General features: G+C 39.6%; 1 protein-coding gene across 1 annotated transcript; it reads left to right on the top strand.

Annotated features, from left to right (window-relative positions):
- The first annotated feature begins 391 nt into the window (after positions 1–391).
- On the top strand, positions 392–2366 carry pou3f1 (POU class 3 homeobox 1). The gene has a single exon (XM_059339391.1). It carries the CDS (start codon positions 812–814, stop codon positions 1937–1939), a length of 1128 nt encoding a protein of 375 aa, XP_059195374.1. The 5' UTR covers positions 392–811; the 3' UTR covers positions 1940–2366.
- The last annotated feature ends 19216 nt before the right edge of the window (positions 2367–21582 follow it).

Genomic DNA, 21582 nt, shown 5'->3' with positions numbered 1-21582 from the left:
AAAGAGAGAGAGAGAGAGCGTATCTTGGCCTATCATAACTAAGTGGGTGGTGATGATGAGATCATACAACATTGAAAATTACCGAGACAATACAAATAAATGACATAAGCGGAGGCTTTGAAATAGAGCAAATGCTTTCAGATTTGTCACACATTTCCAGCAGCATTCACAGACACATCACACAGTGCGTATTTACGCGCCTCTCGTCGTGTGGGTGGCTGCAGAGCTGCAGCATCGCGCCTTATAATCTATTTAAAATGAGGAGCGCCTATAATCATCAGTGACCTATTATAAAGGTGCACGGGTGCGTGTTTGTAAGTGCATGTGTGTATGTTGGAAAGAGGGGGGCAACCCTTCAAAAAGATCCCCGTACTCCCCCACGTGGTTATTTGCAAAACAACCGATCTAAAACCCAGGGAAACCTAATCAAACCCCGCTGCTGCAGCCTGCTCACCTTCTACGGAGAGAATTAGAGAAAAATGTGTAACACATAGGCGCGGGGCTATTTTCTGCGCAGGTATGAGATGTTAAAAACTCAAAGAGACATATAATAAATAGAACATATGTTTTTCTATAACATATGTAAGATCGGCGCTCTATCCATCCTGTGCGAAAAATGCGCTGTAGCATGCTCTGAAACCCTGCGCCTATTGAATATGTCCCCAGTGGGCTTGGATCGGAGAGGAGCCAATACAAGCGGAAGGGAGGCGTGTCTTCGCTCTTCCCCAAGACCTCCCAGAGCAGGTTGTTGCGTTTTGGCTCTAAAGCCTGGAGACCTCCGAAGTGCTCGTCAGTTTTCGAAGTAGGAGCCATGGCGACAACAGCTCAGTATATTCCGAGGAATAACTCCTTACCGTCTAACCCGCTCATGCATCCGGATTCGGATAGGATGCATCAGGGGACGACCTACAGAGAGGTGCAGAAAATGATGCACCACGAGTACTTGCAAGGGCTCGCGGCGACCAACACGGGACACCCGATGAGCCTGACGCACCACCAGTGGCTGCCCACCTCCAACACCGACTGGTCCAGCGGCACCCACATCGGACAGCAGGAGCACAAAGCCAGCGTGCAGGCGACCCGGGAGGACCTGAGCAGCGGCTTCCATCACAGATCTCACCTGGTGCACCAGCAGACGCAGAGTAGCCACCATGGTTCGTGGGCGCCCGCCACGACGCACCACCTCTCCCCGCTGTCCCCTGCATCCAACGGCCACCAGTCGCTGGTCTACTCCCAGCCTGGATACACAAACCTTAACGCGATGCTGAGCCCCCAGCCCGGCGCCCTGCACCACGGCATGCGGGACCCGCTCCACGACGACTCGGGCAGCCACGACAACCAGATGGAGTCGCCCCAGCAGGCGTTCAGCCACCACCAGGACCACTCGGACGAGGACGCGCCCAGCTCCGACGACCTGGAGCAGTTCGCCAAGCAGTTCAAGCAGCGGCGGATCAAACTGGGCTTTACGCAGGCGGACGTGGGCTTGGCCTTAGGCACCCTGTATGGAAACGTCTTTTCTCAGACCACAATCTGCAGGTTTGAGGCGCTGCAGCTCAGCTTCAAGAACATGTGCAAACTTAAGCCGCTCCTAAACAAGTGGCTGGAGGAGACAGACTCCAACACGGGCAGTCCCACCAATTTGGACAAGATTGCTGCGCAGGGCAGGAAACGAAAGAAGAGGACCTCCATTGAAGTGGGGGTGAAAGGGGCGCTGGAAAATCATTTCTTAAAATGCCCAAAGCCGTCTGCTCATGAAATCAGCAGTTTAGCCGGCACTCTGCAGTTGGAAAAAGAGGTTGTCCGTGTTTGGTTTTGCAACAGAAGACAAAAAGAGAAAAGAATGACACCAGTTGGGGTCCCTCACCCGAATATGGAGGACGTATATTCCCAAGCAGAGACCCCTCCTCTACACCGCACACTACAGAGTCCTGTACAGTGACTGTTTTCATGAACAATCTGAGCATTTCCGCGGGGGGATAGAAAAAGGGAAAAAGGGACTATGGAGTTTACAGTATTTAAGTTTGGCTTTTGTTTTTCCTGAGAGAAAAAAGAGACATGGAAAAGTTGAACAGATGAGTTTTGCTCTTAGTATTCGGAGATGTCCAACAAATAGATGGCAAGAGGTGAAAATGTTAAGAAGAAAAAAATAAAATCAAGAAAAAAAAGACAAAAAATACTCGCTATTACTGATTCCGTGCGCATTTAAAATGAAACAAAGATCTTTATTTACCAAAATTATATGGAGGAGAAGGCATATAAAGTAAATTTGACATCCCATGGCTGTTTCAAATGGGGAGTAATTAAATGTGGCAACTGAGGCCATCTCCTCCTGGTGTACCATGAACTGTTGGCGCTCGCCAGAACGAGGTGTTGGAACACTGGAGATGAATAACACTGAATGAACATTTTGCTTTTTCAGGCTTAAACTGATTAACCAGATTTCTGAATATTAGTGTATACTTTCTTTCTTATATTAAGTGTGATGTTTTTTGGTTTGGAAATACTTTTAACTTCAGTGTCTCTCTTTTCTGCAGACTGTCTTATGATTTCTGTCATTATTTTTTGCTAGAGGTACTGTAACTCATCAGAGCAGCTTCTGATTCTTCTGTTTGCTCAGTGGGAGTTGTTGATGGTGGGGAAGTGATGGAAATTATGGCACCCGAAAACACTCATATGACACATTTCAGAAAAAATGTCCAATGCAACAGGACGTTTAAGTTCTGACTGCATGCCTTAAAAAAATATTTAAAGCTTTGCAGCTGACCACGTCGAAATTTGCAGCACCAGACGCTAAAAAACGCATTTTTTTAATTTTTATTTTTGGGGGGTTGATTGTTTTCTAATTATTGTTTTCTTTGCATGGAGCACTTATTCTTTCGTTGATATTATTATTATTATTATTACGATTTTATATTTGTTAAGAAAATTGTGAATGGAGCTGATCTCCATAGGCTTAAACACAATAAATCCCATGTTTACAGGTTCCTGGTTATCAGCTCACACTGCTTACTGCCTGTTAATCCTGTTGTATTCCAAACATTTCAAGAGAGATTGGTCAAAAATGAAAAGTAATAATAACTCAGGTAACTTCAGTGCCCCATGTCAGAATATCACGCCTGTACATGATTATTTTTTTTATTTCCTCTGTGTTTTTTTAGACGTTTAAATCTGGTTACACCTTTTATTCCTTTGTCCCATAAAATCCACTGTATTATATTAAAACGCTGGAATCGGAGAAAAAAAAATATAATTCCTTAAAGGGAAGTGATGAAGGGACTTTTAGATATATTTATTTTTTCTGACCTGAAAGGAAATCTCAAAATCTCATGCGTTGTGTGTCATTTCTCAATGTTGGACCAGTCCAAAAGCCTACAGCAGTGCTATTCAATATGAGGGAAACATTTTTTTTTTTTCAAGAAAAAATAATAATAGTAAAAAAAAGATTTTAGAGAAAAATGTTGCCAGGATTATTTCCGATATGTAAATATGTCCAATATGTAAACTTGTATTTGTTCTGAGATATTGTTTTGTTTCTGTTTCTTTCCGGGCAGTTTTGTACACTTACTAATTCCAAGAAGATATTTTAATATGATTTCATTTATGAATCTGACCATTTATATATATATATTTATTTCTTAAACGTGTTTGGAGCTTTTTTGTTTAGCTCTGTTAATGGTTATGTTGCAGTGGATTTCAGTATGTTTCTCTTTTTGTTTACTACATTGGTTGTATGTTGATTGCTAAATGTAGACTGCAAAGTCACATTTATATTTATGTTATAGTAATATTTTATTACTTACATAAAACATATATACAAGAAATGGTCTTTTGTCTTCATTAAGATCCAAAAACCACTCGTCCTTTTGTTGCTGTCTGTTATAGGCGAAGCGAGATAAACATAAAGTTTAATGTTGAGCATCGGGAAGTGTTCACTTTAAATAGCAGTGATTGGTTATGTAACAATCAGAAGCTGTGTACATGTGCTGTTAAAGGGGATAGACAACAGTATTTTACCTCAGGCATTCCCTGCTAAGTCCACACAGTCTCTGACATTGTTCACATCTTTGTGTAATAATCGCAGTATTAAATTGTGCAATATCAATACGGAATATTGTCTTTTCATTGAGTGCTTATTATTATATTATCATTTTTATTATCATTCCTATCAGCAGTATGTTTATTTAGGCCTCATGCAATCACACAGAGCTGCTTTCCTTATATAAACCATCATCATGTCATGTTTTAAGCATTTAAAAAGGCGATTGTGATGAATCTTTGATCTGAGACAGAGGTGCCTGCAGGCAAAAAAAAATCAGCCTCTATTCTAAAGATAGAGAGAAAAAACACAAAAGGGATAAAGAGGCAAGAAACGGCAGGCCCTAAAGTTTAATAAAAGCAAAGGCAGGCCTCCACAGGAGAGATATTTTATGTTATTTAGCACCTAAATAAATATTATATTTCTATAAATCTTATATTAAATGCAGTCTCAAAGTTAGGCCCGTCTGTTTTCCCGTTTTTAATGACGGGCCACAGCGGCAGTGCGCATTGTTTTTATATCTACATATTAGAAACAAATGGGCTTCATCATGTCGCTGGATTTTAATTCCCTTACACCGAATTTTCGGTTTTATGTATACCTATTATTTTTTTTAAAAACATCATGACAAGTGAAAAGCTGTACAATCAATAAGTTAACAAAATAAAATAAAATATCTACATCCACAAAGCTTCCACTTTTAAAGCCCACGTTTGTTTAAAATTGTCTAAAATTCAGATAATATTTTAATAATCGGGGGCAAGTTATTTCAAATAGTTTTTACATTTTATGACTTCTCTAGCGAAAGTGTGCCGTTACCTGACGCGCCATGAATGCGCCATAAAGTTCATAAAGTAGCGTTCAGTTTCTAAAGAAAAAGACAGTCAGATTTTGCAGCAAGACATTTTTACACGAGTGTTATTAATTGCTATAATATTTACAAATCTCTATATATCCACTCATGAACATTTTCTTTCATTTTGCGTTACTTTTTGGTCAAAGATGAGTTGTGTGCGGTCATTTAAAGACTATACAGCCGTGTCATGCGTTGGAAAAAGGTGTATTTATAAATATATATATATGAATATTAAGACAATCTATACAGACAACCGGATTTTAACACCGGGCCCGTTTGTGCTGCTATGATGCAAGTGGAAAAAGCAAGTGGCTGAGGTGGTCAAACTGTGGCAGAGGAGGCCAACATCAGGGGACAAACTAACAGTCAAAGAACAGCAGGTCACAGGCGCCCCCTGCTGGCCACACATGGGTTCTGCACCACCAACGCTCTGCCTCAAAGTTAGATAGGAAGGAACAATAACAACAAAAACAACGAGCATATAATATATATTTTAAAAGAATATAGTCATCATTTTCAACATCATGTTTGTGTAAAACACACACAGCTCAAACATGCATGAAAAATAATGCAACATGCACCTTTGCAAAAGTTTATTTGAAATATATTGTATCCTGCACATTTGCAGTAGTTTATTTGTAATATATTGTATCCTGCACCTTTGCAAAAGTTTATTTGTAATATATTGTATCCTGCACCTTTGCAAAAGTTTATTTGTAATATTTTTAATCCTGCACCTTCGCAGAAGTTTATTTGAAATATATTGTATCATGCACCTTTGCAGAAGTTCATAACGGTTATAAAAGTGTTTTCATGTCAAATCAAGATGAGGAATAACTCTAAATTTTGTGTGACACTGCTAAAGGGAAACTGTTGTTTCAGTGTGATGCATACAAATAGCCTTCCCCTTGTTAACTAGTCAGTCTGTCACTTCACTGCAATAACCGTGCAATATTTTATTTAACTGCTAATTTAAGTCTTCTTCTTATTTGGTCATTTATCCACATACATTCCTCTATATTTATTTATCTATATCTATCCTCCATACAGTTCTCTACATTTATTTATCTGATCTTTTTTTCCACTTATTTACTTTAATAGTGAATTGTGCTGTTTACTGTCAGTTGTTTATTTTAATTGCATTTGTATTTGTATGCTACTGGAACTTTAATTTCCTTGAAGGGAGTCATCCCAAAGGGATCAATAAAGTGCAGTGCAGTTAGAAATAAACCATCATTTAAGTTTTGCTACTCCCCATACACTTTATATTGGATTTGAACATATGCAAGTGTTGGTTTTCACGGGATGTCGAGTTCAGGTGACATTTCCAGGTTTGCTAGTTTTGTTGTGTTCACTTGGTTTTGTCCTTTGAGTCTGACTGGGTTTGTTTTGTTTTGTCTGTAACATTTGTTTACCACCACCACACTGTGTTTTGGTAATGCACGCAATATCTATGTACGCTTTACTACTCCATGGCTAACACAACTGATTTGAAATTCGCCAGTTGGAATTTAAAGGGCCTTAACAATGTCATTAACTCTATGGAGTCTTATAGGGCGATTTTTTCCAGTCTTTGTAAGTCATTTTGTGTCTGTTGTTGTGTCTTTTTTAGTTACTTTGTGTCTTTTTTTGTCATTTTGTGTCTTTTTTGGTCATTTGTGTCTTTTTGTGATTTTTTTGTGTCTTTTTGGGTCATTTTGTGTCTGTTGTTGTGTCTTTTTTAGTTATTTTGTGTCTTTTTTTGGTCATTTTGTGTCTTTTTTTGTCATTTTGTGTCTTCTATGGGTTTTTTTTTGGTTATTCCGTCTACTCATTTTGTGTCTTTTTTTTTGGTCTGCTTTGTTTTTACGTCTAGATGTGATGAAGAAGCCATGCTTTGGCGCTTTTGGAGACTCCAGAGGGTTAAGAAAAAAAAAAAAAAGAAAAAAAAAATAGAAATCAACCATCAAACCTCCGAGGACCAGGACAGCCTTCGGACCACAGAGGGCCTCTAAGTGACCAGTAGAAATGGTTTGAAATGTTAAACACAGAGGCCTACAGAGTGAACATAGATGTGGAAACAGAAGGAGTCCACAGTTGACCAAGACAAGAGGGATTGTGGTGACTGGTACCAACTGTTATGATTTGATGATATGCAATTTTTATTCTGTGCCGTATGGAGGGACACAACCTCCATTATGCCGATGAATCAATAATACATGAGCCCAACTCATCACAAAACAGCAAAACCGAGCTATTTGACCTACGAATCACCACAGTTCACCCTTTCCTCTTCCCCTCTCTGCAGCCTGCTCTCCTACACTGAGTGGGCCCTCGGCAGCTCTTACACAGCAGCTCCAGCCTCGGCGGTGCCCGGGCGCTGGAGAACACGATGCCTCCTTCATCAGGGAAGTATCGTCACACACAGGAGATGTGGATTAGTGATGATTAGCAGGGATTATGGCTGGTTAATGGTGGGAAAATACATTAGGAACCATCGGCTCTGGGAGGGGGAGGGGATTTCACTCACGCTAGCGGATTTGCATTGATCCACAGCAAATGAATGAGGATTAGCAGCATCAAGCTATCTGCCAACAGATAAATAACATTAAGCGTATTATACGCCAACGCCTGTTATTAATGACATTACAAACACCACTACAATGCTGGCAATTATGGAAATAATAGAAGAGGCTGAATAATTTACTTGGTGGGATTCTCTGGATTCAATTTCATCGTCATGTACAGAGACGCGGGGTGATGCTGCAGCGCTCAGCAGCTCAAGTTTTTTGGTACCACGTTCTCATAAGGCGTGCTCACCAGGGGTAACAAACTCAAATTACCTGGGGGCTGCTGGGGGCAGTATCAAAATGACCAAAAAATGACACAAAATGACTGGAAATAAGACACAAAATGACCCAAAAAGACACAAAATGACAGAAAAAGACAAAAAATGACAGAAAAAAACTAAATTTCTTTAAAAAAGACAGAATTACCAGAAAAACACAAAATTATTTTTAAAAAGACACAAAATGACCAAAAAAAGACACAAAATGACCAAAAAAAGACACGAAATGACCAAAAAAGCCACAAAATTATTTAAAAGAGACACAAAATTACCAAAAAAAGTAATTAAAGGGACCTTCCACACACAACACAGTAAAGTGCCATTCATATAAAACTCCAAACAAACACCACTACAATGCTGGCAATTATGAAATAATAGAAGAGGCTGAATAATTTACTTGGTGGGATTCTCTGGATTCAATTTCATCGTCATGTACGGAGACGTGAAGTGATGCTGCAGCGCTCAGCAGCTCAAGTTTTTGGGTACCACGTTCTCATAAGGCGTGCTCTAAGGGGTTTATATATTGTTAATGGGTTATTAATGTCCAATAAATCATTCATGAGTGCTTTATAGATTAGTAATAAGCAGTTTGTAAGAACAGGTTTTAAGTTGCCAGGTCGTGAAATCCCCCCCTGGGTTGGTGTCTATTCTCCTTCAGTGTCGTTCTTCTTTTGATCCTTTCAAATCTGTCATGAAGACCCTTCAATGTGATCACTTATATGTAAAAAATTAAGAAGCACCAGGACAAAAAGCCATCCACTAAAAACTCCAGACTGATTAGATTATTGTGGTGAAAACTGGCTTTATTAATGTTTTACTTACTCTCCCATAACCCAACAAGTGTGCATCCTGCAAGACCTGGCAACCCAAACAAAACCACATGCTTGTTTTATACTGTATATTACTGATTTATAAAGTAAGTAAGTAAACTTTATTTATATAGCACCTTTCACAGACAGAAGTCACAAAGTACTTCACATAAAAATTTTGTTTTAAAAGTTTTAAAAGACCAAAACAACAGCAATTAAACAACCATATCAGTCCCAAAGCAACTAATCAAAAGCCCGAACAAATAAAGTATTAATACAAGATTTATTACCCCTCAATAAATACAATAATGTAAACCTTATTGGCTTGATGTGATACACGGTGTTAATAAGTCATAGCCGGCTCAAAAAATACACCTTCTCCTTTAAGAAACGCATCCTTTTTCTGTTTCATGGCAGGTAATGTTAAACGTATTGGATCAATACTGAGATATGCTTGACACTGATTAAATTGCAAAGAGAGTTCATCTACAATATACATCGTCTGCATCGCCACATAATACTCCGTATAGGAAGAGTGCCGAAGAGAGGAAAAAAAAGTGCTCATTCCTGCGTCTAACCCACATTTTTAACCTGACAGGTGAAAGAGCCTGTAGCTTTCTTACTCTCTATTACTACCTCTTCCTCCGGCCCAGTTCTCCTCTCCTCTCTTTGCCGTTTATGTAATAAATACTCCACTCCCACAGTGAGTGGCAGAGAAAGAGGGAGGGGGGATAGAGGGAGAGTGGAAAAAGAACAGAATAATGCATTTTTTCATCAAAAATTCCTTCTCTTCCCCTACCTCAAGGTTTCCTCCTCTGAGCCACTTGAAAGATGGGCAACAATGTGGCCACACAGTGAACACCTAGTTACCATATGAAACACTCCAGCAGTGAACTGGAGGAGACGGATACGGGAGAGGAGAAGTCTTGTGTTATTTATGATACTGGGCCTTGTAGCTATATGGGTTCCTCCTTCATGTCTACTGCAAGGTATGGCCCCCATATGCGAAGGGGTTTAAGTGCAGCTTTAGAAAGCTACTCTCCCCTCCCCTCTGCATCTCTTTGCTCCTCACTCTGAGGTTTTTTGAAGAAGAGAAGTAGCCCGTCTCCCTCTTTCATGGCTTTGAGGGACATTTTATATCGCCTCAGGTGTCTGTCAGTGTGACTAACAGTTCTGAGAGTGGAGAACTAATATCTCAGGAACTTGCCTCCAGGCAGCAGCACATAGATGTTACCGTTGGTGGCACACAATGAGAAGAAAGTCATACTTTAGAGGCATTCAGCCGCAGCAATTACGGCTGATTCAGCGAGCTGGTTGGTATTAAACAATGGCTGTGACAAGCTTAACAGGTGATAAAAACGCAGTGGGAAAGGCAAGATAAATGCAATCATCTGTGCTGCACAAGCTGCCTTCATTTTGCAGGATGTCTGACAAAAAAGGTGGCAAATAGCCCAAGGAAACGTATTAGGGCCAACAGACTAACCAAACAAAGCAGTAATAATAGTGGTTTTATTTTTTCAGTCTTTTCAGGATGACACATCTGAAATCACACAGCACAGGTGCAGAGGAGGCCTTTTAAAACTAGCGCACAAGGTTGCAAAGTTAATTGTCGCACCTAAGAGGACATGGCAGTCCTATGTTAAAGGTTGTCCCCTCTCTTCACCTTCAAGTCTGGCTTTTGTCAACTGTAGCGAAGGCATTGCAATGCCTCCTGACTGCAATAACAAGCTTCAGAGCAGGAAAGAGGAGAGGGAAAGAAAAGACAAGACCTTGCCGTAGAGAGACACACACAGATAAACAATAGGAAGGTCATCTAACCCTAGAGCACAGTGCAGTGGCCTTCCTTCATCAAGGATATTCAAAAAGGAAAGGGGAAAAAAAAAACATGGCTATTCAGAGTTCTCAAATGTATAGGCACGGCAGCAAAGACGCTCTTTCTGCATATCCAGAGCACTTCTATTGTTTCTCCAGGAAGACATATGTATAATCTAGTAGGGACGTCAAAAGTATTGATACTCAAAAAAGTACCGATACTAAAACGTTGTATCCGGATACGATACTCATTTTCAAAAGTATCGGGTATCTGAAGCTTGTTATCATAGTTGCAGTTTCTTTTTGCACAACTGTTTTTTTATTATAAATATTTAACCTGTAGTTCTGTTAATTTTTACATGTTGCATTTTTCTTGTTGATAAAAATATTTCTGTTAAATTTTGGGGTCTTTGTTTTTATCCTTGTGGTATCAAAAATGGTATTGAGTATCGAATATTTTCCTGAGTATCGGTATCAAGTTGAAAATTTTAGTATTGTGACAACCCTATAATCTAGAAAAGGACTCTCACACACACAGAAAGCTACAATGCAAAAAAAGAAAAGTTGGGTGAACTCCAAATTTCAAGGCAACAAACTTCAATAAAATTTTAAGTTGGACAATTAAACTTTTAAAATTTTAAGTTTTGTTTTGATTGTAACACCGCTATGAATGTCAGCTAATGTTGTGACCACAATTTTGAGTTAGCATTGATACGCTAATGGCTACTCTTGTAGCTGTAACAAGCAGCGCCGCTAGCATCAGTTAGCCACTAGCATCAGTTAGCCGCTAGCATCAGTTAGCCACTAGCATCAGTTAGCCGCTAGCTTTCGCTAAGGACCAAATTTCACAACAAAGAAATAAGAGTTATCAGAACTATTGTCCCTTGTTGTGAACCCCAACTTAAAGATATAAGTAACAACAACTCACCAACTTGTTTTTGAGCAGACAACTGGCTTCCTTTGTTGTGCTAACTTACATTATTGCCTTAAATGTCAGTAATTTATATTTTCAAGTTTTACCAAATTAAATCACTGTTTTAGGCCAAAAAATACAATTTAGTTTTTTTGCAGTGTATTGGCTAGTGATAAAGTCACTGAGCAAGTTCCAGCTATGCAATCCACTTTTTGTGTTCCAGGCCGGCACCATAATCCAAAACCAAACAATATATTCTTTGCTGTAGTCCTTTTACCCATGACTGATCCTTCGTGTTATGCATGCAGCAATGGATATTATGTTGTGAACGCCTGCAAATTGGAGCCGGACAATAAACAGATCATCAAAGATGATCCCGCTGCCCCCGACAGTCGGCTCTGCCCTGCGATGCTGAGTTCAAAGGACGGAGATCGGTGGGCAAATGAGTGCTGTTGCTCAGCGCACAGTCAACCGAAACAACAACAACAAAGATAAGGCTGATGGAAATAAATAAAAAAAAATAAAGGATGGAGAAGAGAGGAGAAGAGAGGGGGAAAAATAAGGCAAGTAAGGAGAAAGAGGGGGGGAGACGCAGCACAAAGATGAAATGGAGACCTGCCACTGTGCTCAAGGACACCGCGTGCCACTATGTAATTAGAAATGTACACAGATGATTTGGATGCAGCGATATGATTAGGCAAAGCAGTCCCCAGTCTTAGGCCTAATCAGCTCACTTCTGAGAGATACTCCAAGACTGCTGGTGTGTGTGTATGTGTGTGTCTAGAAGAAGGAAAGGGGGTGTTACTTGCTCACTACCAGGCATCTCTCCCATCAGCTCAGTAAAAGCGCTGCTAGGGTACACTATAAAGCAGTAGTTCTCAACCTTTTTGAGTGGCGACCCCCAATTTAACATTATGTTGTCTCACTGAACAGAATCTCACAGTTCAGATCAGACAAACTCAGTTGATACGACGAATTTTGAACAAATAATGAAGCAGACAACAACTAAAACATCTCTCTGTCTGTGCCAAAAATATATATTTTTATATATTATTGTTACTTTTAATCTAAGTCCTTTGCTATCAGTTTAAAGGTCCATTCTGACCTCCTGAGTGTGTAACAGTCAGCTTCAACCCAGAGACTCCTTGGAAAGTAAGAACTTGCTACTTTGGGATTTGTCAGAAAAGACACAAAATTACCCAAAAAATAATCAAATTGACCACAAAATGACACAAAATGATCAAAAAAAGACACAAAATGACCAAAAAAATCCATAAAATTAAGCAAAAAAGGTCTCAAATTGACCACAAAATGACCAAAAAAAGAGACAAAATGACAAAAAAAAACAACAGAAAATGACACAAAAAAAGACACAAAATTACAAAAAAAAAGACACAAAATGACAGAAAAAGACACAAAATGACAGAAAAAAACTAAATTTCTTAAAAAAGACACAAAATGACCCAAAAAGACACAGAATTACCAGAAAAAGACACAAAATTATTTTTAAAAAGACACAAAAAAGACGCAAAATGACCAAAAAAAGACACAAAATTACTTAAAAAGCCACAAAATTATAAAAAAAGACACAAAATTAGCCAAAAAAGTAAATAAAGGGACCTTCCACACACAACACGGTAAAGTACCAATCATATATAACTCACATTAAGCTTTCATATCAAGGTGGGGGCCACAAAATATCTCAAACCGCGAGTTTGAGACCCATGCCCTAGACACACACACACACACACACATGCTTCTTGCTTTTATAGATAGATTAAGGCCACTGTTGGTAGAAGAGGAAGCTGTATGTACTGTATGTATTATGACAGTGTGGAAGACATGCATGGATAAAAAGAAAGGGATGGAGGGTACCGTATATATAGTGTAGGAAACAGATTGCCATGGAGGATAAGATTAAGGCGAGAAAGAAAAGAGAAACTGAGTAAGAGTTGGCAGGAGCCCTCATCATAGAGTTTTTCTCTGAGACAAGCATAGTTAGCGAGTCACACTATACTTCACATGAAGTAGCATTCAAGAACATCCTGAAAGAAAATGCTCACTGTTCTACTCCGAGTCGCTTTCAGGTCAAACTTCAAACCAGTCTTTTGAGAGAGAGAGCCGCATTTTTGACGTCAGCTCAAGAAGAATTGAGCGAAAACACCTTAAACCCCAACACATACACTGCAAAAAAAGAAAAGTTGGGTGAACTCAAAATTTTAAGGCAACAAACTTCGATACAATTTTAAGTTGGACAATTAAACTAAATATTTTAAGTTTTGTTTTTGAGTTTGCTCAACTCTGAATTTCTCTGGCACGATTGTAAAGCCGCTATGAAATGTCAGCTAATGTTGTGACCACAATTTTGAGTTAGCACTTGTAGCTGTAACAAGCAGCGCCGCTAGCATCAGTTAGCCGCTAGCATCAGTTAGCCGCTAGCTTTCGCTAATGACCGAATTTCACAACAAAGAAATAAGAGTTAGCAGAACTATTGTCCCTTGTTTTGAACCCCAACTTAAAGATATAAGTAACAACAACTCACCAACTTGTTTTTGAGCAGACAACTGGCTTCCTTTGTTGTGCTAACTTACATTATTGCCCTAAATGTCAATAATTTATATTTCCAAGTTTTACCAAATTAAATCACTGTTTTAGGCCAAAAAATACAAGTTGGCTTTTTTGCAGTGTATGTGCCCCGGAGCGAGAGGCCGGGACATGCACAAAAGAGGTGATGGTCTACAAAGACCCTAGTAATGAGCAGAGGCCAATTAAAAAGAGCTGCTCCCTCCTCCTCCTCCTCCTCATCTACCACCTCCCTTTCTCCTCCTCACTCTATCTGTCCTTCTGTCTCTCCTCCTCCAGTGGCTTGTTATTGATCACCTTTAACCCCGTCTCTCAGTGGTGTCAAAACTACCATTTAGGATCATCCCTAGGGTTGAGCGTGTGTCGATCGCACCCTGCGCCATAAATCATTACTGGGAGGAGGCTCTGGAGGCTCTGGCCTGCCTGAAGAGCAGAGGGAAGGCCTGACTTTCACACACACATTTCGGCAGAGCCCAACCCTATGCCCCTAGGGGTCAAGGGTCATCGATGGTCCCATGGATTAGCGCCCAGACACCCCCCCCCCCTCCACTAACCCTGGTTTCTCCTCGATCCCCCCACGGGCCCGGCAGCAGCACCCCTTTGATTTTTAAATAAGACAAAAGGTCAGTTGGCGTCCTGACCTGTCTTTGCAGTGATCTCCCTCCTCGTACGTGACACTTCTTCTTTATTCATGATGGATCCTAATTTTTTTCTAAGTGAAAGAAGGAAAGTTTTAGGTGAGATGTAAAGGGAAGTTCCCAGAATGATATGGTCGAGGGAGCTTGTCAGTGGAGCTGTGGGCTACAGGAGACTATTGTTGTCACTGTCTATCTGTTTGGCTATCTGTGTTGGCCTCATACAAACTCCCCTTTACCTCCTCCTGGGCTGGAGGCGCCTCATCGCCTCACTACACTGCTGCATATCAGCCAGATGCTGCATCCACCCACAGCCCCCCTCCTCCCTACACCACTCCACCCCCCCCTATGCTTTACTCCCTATGTAGAAAGGCAAATAAACAATTCTCTCCGATTCCGAATTATTTTTTTCTTGTTATTAGGGCCACGGGGCAATCGCTACGAACACTGGTCCCATACAGCAACAGCTGTAGGGGGAAGTGCTCGGGGACGCAATTTAGTCCCGCTACTAGTCCTACAACTTGAAGAGTTGCAGGACAAATTGTATATCAAAACGTGCGGTTTGATCGGGATCGGTGTGCTATTACTTTTCTCTATGGAATACGAATTTTTCACGAAAAACTGCCCAAAATTTTGCATTGAAGTGAATGGGATGGCCAAAAAAAAATGAGTGAAAAAGAACAATAATTGGAGATTTTTAAAAGTCTACTTCTCCGGCATAATTTCACCTAGAGACTCCATTTAAACTTTAAACAGTAGACACAAGTCTTGTGTATTGGTGTGTTAATCCACGTTTCGATAGGTCATATCGTTTTTTATCAATCCCTGTTCAATGACCATGATCACTTTTTTTGAGAAATTCTGAGATTATAATGGGTGTGTATTGCACGGAATGTTCGTGTCACAGTGTGTGACATCATCGCCAGAGTGTAGAGGGAGAGAATAAATTGTCAAAAAATTAATTTGAAAACTGCACTCCAGGCCGCAAATTCCACTCTACAGAAATAATTTATACATAGAAATGTAGGAAAATTTGTCTTCTCACTCACAATCCTCTGGTAAAGCTGTCAGAGTTATAGTTTGGGCGTAGGACGCACAGATGATCCACCAACACGCACCAACAGCCGTGATTTCGCCTCTTTTTTTCATTTTGACTTTTTCTCGTGACTTCAACTTTTTTTCATTATTTTGACTATTTTCTGGATTTAAAAGACAGTACTTGTGTACTTTCAAACAAGTAAAAATTTGATATGCAGTATTGCAGTAGTATTTTGGTGTTACTACTTTTACTTAAGCAAATAATTTTCTTGCATAATTTCAGCAATAAATACTTATAGTCAGATCTTAAAGCTTTTCTATTCGCCTCAATTCAACTATGGTTGTTACAGCCCTTCCTCCTATGCTTTACTCACTATGTAGAAAGGCAAATAAACAATTCTCTCTCTGTCTCTTTCCGTCTAATCTGCCTCTTTCTCTCTGTCTGTCTGTCCACCTGCTGCTCTCCCTGCAGTGGTCAGACTGGTTAGGTTTCCCTCCTCAGTCACAGCCGAGGGGCCTGGGGATGAGGGGATGATGGGTGGAGGTGACAGATCCTTTGTTGGGGTAAAGACTCATGACCCATGGGTAGGCAGGGAGAGGAAGGGGAAGGTGAGATCTATCGTCAAATCCTGACTCATCATGTCCCACTGGGTCATGTGTGATGTCTGAGGTCATTTTTGTCACTTTTTTGTACAAGTCAGTGATCAGTGATGGGCTGTGATCATATACAATTACTCAAATACTACTTACAATTATTATTTTTTTAAACATATATTTATTGATCTTTGTGTTAATATTAGGGCCGGGATTTTAACCACATTTGAATCAATTACACAAAAATTAACGCGTTAAAAAAATTGACGCGTTTTAATCACACTTATTTTTGCACGGCGGAACGTTTCTCACTGGATGAGTTTCAGGCGGACCGATTATACTGGAGCACCAACTAGCGTTGATGAGTTGAGACAACAACAAACCACAGTGAACATGAAGGAAGAAGCTGATGAGACCTTTGGTTGGCCCCGTGGATGATGGGACATTTAGTTACTAAAAACCAACGGATGGAAGCGTCCATAAGAGAAAACCAAAGTATTCTAGTTTACAGAAGGTCTACCTACCTATAGGCTACCTGAATTTATGAAATGTACTATATTTATAAATATGCTATTGCTACACTTAATGGCAAAAATCGCACTGGTCTGTTGGACTTGAACAAAAATAAACAATATTTTTGTTGCTTAAGCTTATGTATTCAGTCATTATTCTATGGTATACTAAAAATCCATGTGAAAAAAATTACTTCTCACTGTTCTCAGGTCAAATATTTATATGCGATTAAAATGCGATTAATTTCGATTAATTAATTACAAAGCCTCTAATGTATTAGATTAATTTTTTTAATCGAGTCCCGGCCCTAATTAATATATATCAATATCCAACAACCAAAACTTCATAAAAATATGGCAGCAATGAAAACAATAATTAAAATGTCAATAATACCGAAAAACAAATGAATAATTAAATAAATGTAGATAACAAAAAATCAATAACAAAAACAAATAAATAAAATGGAATAAAATGAAAGAAATAAACTGTGGTGAGTATTCTTACTGAAGGTTACATTCCCAACAACAAATTAGATATTTTTCATTATCTTATTGTCCCACCGCCTCCTCCATGTCTCCATTCCTCAACAGTTCCAGAAATATTTTCCAAATGTTATAAAATTCAGAAGCCCTCTTTCCAACAATATAGGTCAGTTTTTCAAGAGCCAGTTATTTAACTGGTGGTTAAAAGAGGGGCAACCAACATTCTTCTGACATAATGCAATTCATGCAATGACTTTTTTCTCGTGACGTCAACTTTTTTCTTGTTATTTTGAATTTCTTTTTGTGATTTAGACTTTTTCCTCACTTTGAATTCTTACTCGTCGTTTCGACTTTTTCTTCTCATTTTGACCTTTCATTCATGATTTCAACTTCTTTTTTCATTTTGACTTTTTCTCGTGACGTCAACTTTTTCTTCATTATTTTGACTATTTTCTGGACTTCAAAGACAGTACTTGTGTACTTTCAAACTAGTAAAATTTGATATGCAGTATTGCAGTAGTATTTTGGTATTGCTACTTTTACTTAAGCAAATCATTTTCTTCCATAATTTCAGCAACAAATACTTATAGTCAGATCTTAAAGCTTTTCTATTCAACTATGGTTGTTGCAGCTGCGTGGTGTGTTTTTAACGGAGTGCATCAGGGATCTCTCCCACTAATCACCTTGCCTTACTTGCATATACAGATGAAAGGTGATCCATTGATGCTGAGGGGGGATGGTAGTGAAGTGGAGCAGAGGGTATGGATTTGGTACCCATTGTTGGTAGGGGGTTCCCATGTGCCTCTCCACCCACTCCAAAGCCACCCACCTCTCCCCTGCGGGACAACGCGACCAGGGGGTGCAGGCGTGGGACAGGACACGGCGCCACCGAGGGGATTAATTGGTGTGGCACCTCTTTGGTGCACATGGCCAAAGCAATTAAATAGTGGCCCTAGGCCTTCAGTTTGCCATTACTAAACCAGTGACAAAGCAGCAAATTGGGCCTTTCTCTTCATACTTGTGCTCACATATGCCGGAGAGATGAAACAAATTGTGCACGTGTTAGCAGAACTTGTTCTATGAGGTGTTAAAAGGACCGAAGGTATGGCAGCATCAAAGATATGAAGGTGAACGATGGAGATTTTAAAGTTAGATTCTTTAACTCTATGGAGTCTTGGACTATTTTGTCCATTTCTGAATCCTTTTCATGTCTTCTTGTGTCTATTTTGGTCATTTTGTGTCTGTTGTTGTGTCTTTTTTGGTCATTTTGTGTCTGTTGTTGTGTCTTTTTTTGGTCATTTTGTCTCTTTTTTTGTCATTATGTGTCTTCTGTGTCTTTTATGGTCATTTTGTGTCTTTTTTGGTCATTTTGTGTCTGTGGTTGTGTCTTTTTTTGGTCATTTTGTCTCTTTTTTTGTCATTATGTGTCTTCTGTGTCTTTTATGGTCATTTTGTGTGTATTTTTCTTGTCATTTTGTGTCTTCTCGTGTCTTTTTTGGTCATTTTGTGTCTGTTGTGTCTTTTTTTAGTTATTTTGTGTCGTTTTTGGTCATTTTGTCTCTTTTTTTGCCATTTTGTGTCTGTTGTTGTGTCTTTTTTTAGTTATTTTGTCTTTTTTGTCATTTTGTGGCGTTTTGGGTCATTTTGTGTCTGTTGTTGTGTCTCTTTTTGTCATTTTGTGTCTGTTGTTGTGTCTTTTTGGTCATTTTGTCTCTTTTTTGTCATTTTGTGTCTTCTGTGTCTTTTATGGTCATTTTATGTCTATTTTTCTAGTCTTTTTGTGTCTTTTTTTGATGTCATGAAGAAGTCGTGCTCCGGCATTTTCGTGGACTCCAGAGGGTTAAAATATGTGCTTTGTTAATAAGTTTGTGTTTATGTCTCCGTGTGTTTCTGCATGGACATTTGAATGCACAACGTGCAGAGCGTAAGCAGGGTCTGGTGGCTTTCTTATCTCTCCCACTGTCTCTCCCACTCCCTGCAGCCGTCAATTAGTGAGCCTGGGTGTGAGAAGGCCTTGTGCTCTTTCACATGAGCCTTTGTTGCTTCTCTCTCCCTCTCTCTGTCTCCCCCGTGTTTGAAGATTGAGAAAAGACATGAGGCAGGTTACTGTAGCTCCTCTCTGGGGTGTTGGTTGCTGTCTGCCCCTCTGTATGCCTGCCTGGGCCTGAAGCAGCAGACCACAGTGTCCACAGAGCCTTCAAACACAGGAGGGAAAACACAGGCCTGGCCATGGAAAGCCAACCTCCGTCAGAAAAGGAAGGCTGTGTCAGATACACCATCACCTCTACCAGTGCAGAAAGACGAAGAGCCCCTGAGATGTGTGCTCACAGTAAATGCATAGTGTGTGATGTTTGTAGAAGGTGTAGATGAAGGAGGAGGAATGCAAGAACTGTGCTTTGAGGAAGGCAGAGAGAGAGGCAGGTGAGAATAAGGAAGGTGGAAGAAAAAGGGAGAAGGAAAGAAATGTAGTGAAGTCGGAGCAGACACGATGAGAAAGACAAGGAGGAAACCAAGCCGCAACCACCGGGCTCTGACAAGTGAAAACTATGTGAAAGTGCTTAAAACCTGCATTCTATCCAATGGCCAGCAGGGGCGACTCCATTTGTTGCAAAAAAAAGTCTGACTGAATAGATGTCTATGAGAAAATAACCCTTCTTCCCAAACTCATTTGAGTCTCAATCGCTAGTTTCAAGTCATCTGATGTTCTTTTTGTAAATGATGGTTTCATTTAGAGTGAAAATAGGTGATAAAGCCATGCATGCCCAGGCGGCAACCTCCAGGTCTGAGCATGGAGGCAAACCAGGAAGTGCTTTAAGCTGCATTCTACTGAAAATGCCAACAGGGGGGCGCTGACAGCAGCTGCAGAAGGATTTCGGTCCATTCAATTCACTCACTTTCACTCATTTCTCACTTGATTCATTACCTAAACACTATGGACTCAATCATTGCTAAAAAAAAAATCTTCTTAAAGACAATTTGATGTTAATATTGTAAATAATGGCTCCATTTAGAAGAAAGTAGAAGATAAAGAATCATATGATTTGGGGCGTGGCTACCTTTGACTGACTTTCACTAACGAGGCAAGGAGAGAAGCATCTTTTTTTTACTGACGTTTACTGGTTTGGTCACATTACTATGACCCTTTCACACTGTATTTTCACTTAATGACTTAATTTATTTGGACGTTTTGTTCAGTAAAAATGTCTTGTTCAGTGTTTGGTTGGACTAACAGACACTCCAAGGAGTCGCTGCTCAGTTTTCTGAGGTCAGTAACATACATTTTGTTTTGTTTTTTGCCAAAACTAGCATCCCAGTTAATGCTCCAGCTAATGCTAACATGAATTAGCAGCAGCTTCTCTCAGTCAGGTTGAGGTGTAGAGAGGCTGTAGTCAGTGATCAGATCCCTCTCGCTCCTCCACAGTCCAAATATGGTCTGCTTCCTGTATCGGAAACAAGATGGCGACACAAGATGGCGACGAGTGAAATGCTGAACTGATGCCTCAAATTGGCCACAAACCAACTGGTGACGTCATGGTCACTACGTCCATTATTTATACAGTCTATGCCACTACCAGATTTGATTAATTCGGTCCAGTAACATTCTGAAGGTCTGGAGGAACACTATAATTAAATAATTTTATTCCCATTCAAGTTAGTGGTCAAACAACAAGATGTTAATGGCTAAAATGCCAAACTCAAGGCTTTATCATGGTGACTGTGTCTACTTCTTTTATACAGTCAAAGCAGGAAGGAAAGGAAGGATGGGGAAGAGAATAATGTGAAGGAAAGGCATAAAGAAGAAATAAAAGGAGTATGATGAGGAATAGAGGATGAGATTCATGAAGGAAAATTCAGGGAAGCAAATAAGGCTTAGGAGGATAGCAAAGTGAATGAAAACAGCAAATAGGAAAGGGAAAATTGTAGATGTGGAGAACAAATAATTTGGATGAAAAGCATCATCGTATCTTTTATGTATTCCTATTTGTATCTCTTTTATTTTTAACTTTACTCAATATCCTTTATGCCGCTGAGGCTAAACAACACTAAGCTTATATCAGACAGACTGTAAACACACTGTCAACAACAAGGGACTCTTTTTGTCCTGCAATCGTCCCTTAAGCAGATTCATAATGATATATAAAAGCCTTTGAAGGCACATGAAATATTCCGTATCAGCTGTAACAAAATAACCTCCTTTACTCTCAATTACCAGTTCCTGATTTTTTTATATATGTATATGAATATATATATATATATATATATATATATATATAATTTACTTTAACAAGTTAATTAAGATTAATTAATTACACAAAAATAAATGAGTTAAAAAAACAGACGCATTTTAATCACACTTATTTTTGCACCGCGGAACGTTTCTCACTGGATGAGTTTCAGGAGGACCGATTATACTGGAGCACCAACTAGCGTTGATGAGTTGAGACAACAACAAACCAGAGTGAACATGAAGGAAGAAGCTGATG

The sequence above is a fragment of the Centropristis striata genome, chromosome 8, assembly GCF_030273125.1.
Source record: "Centropristis striata isolate RG_2023a ecotype Rhode Island chromosome 8, C.striata_1.0, whole genome shotgun sequence".
Taxonomy (NCBI): Eukaryota; Metazoa; Chordata; class Actinopteri; order Perciformes; family Serranidae; genus Centropristis; species Centropristis striata.
This window is presented reverse-complemented; position numbering and strand designations above follow the sequence as displayed.

Bases quoted from the DNA above. Each gene is read 5' to 3' on its own strand.
- pou3f1 (XM_059339391.1), top strand. From the start codon at position 812: ATGGCGACAACAGCTCAGTATATTCCGAGGAATAACTCCTTACCGTCT.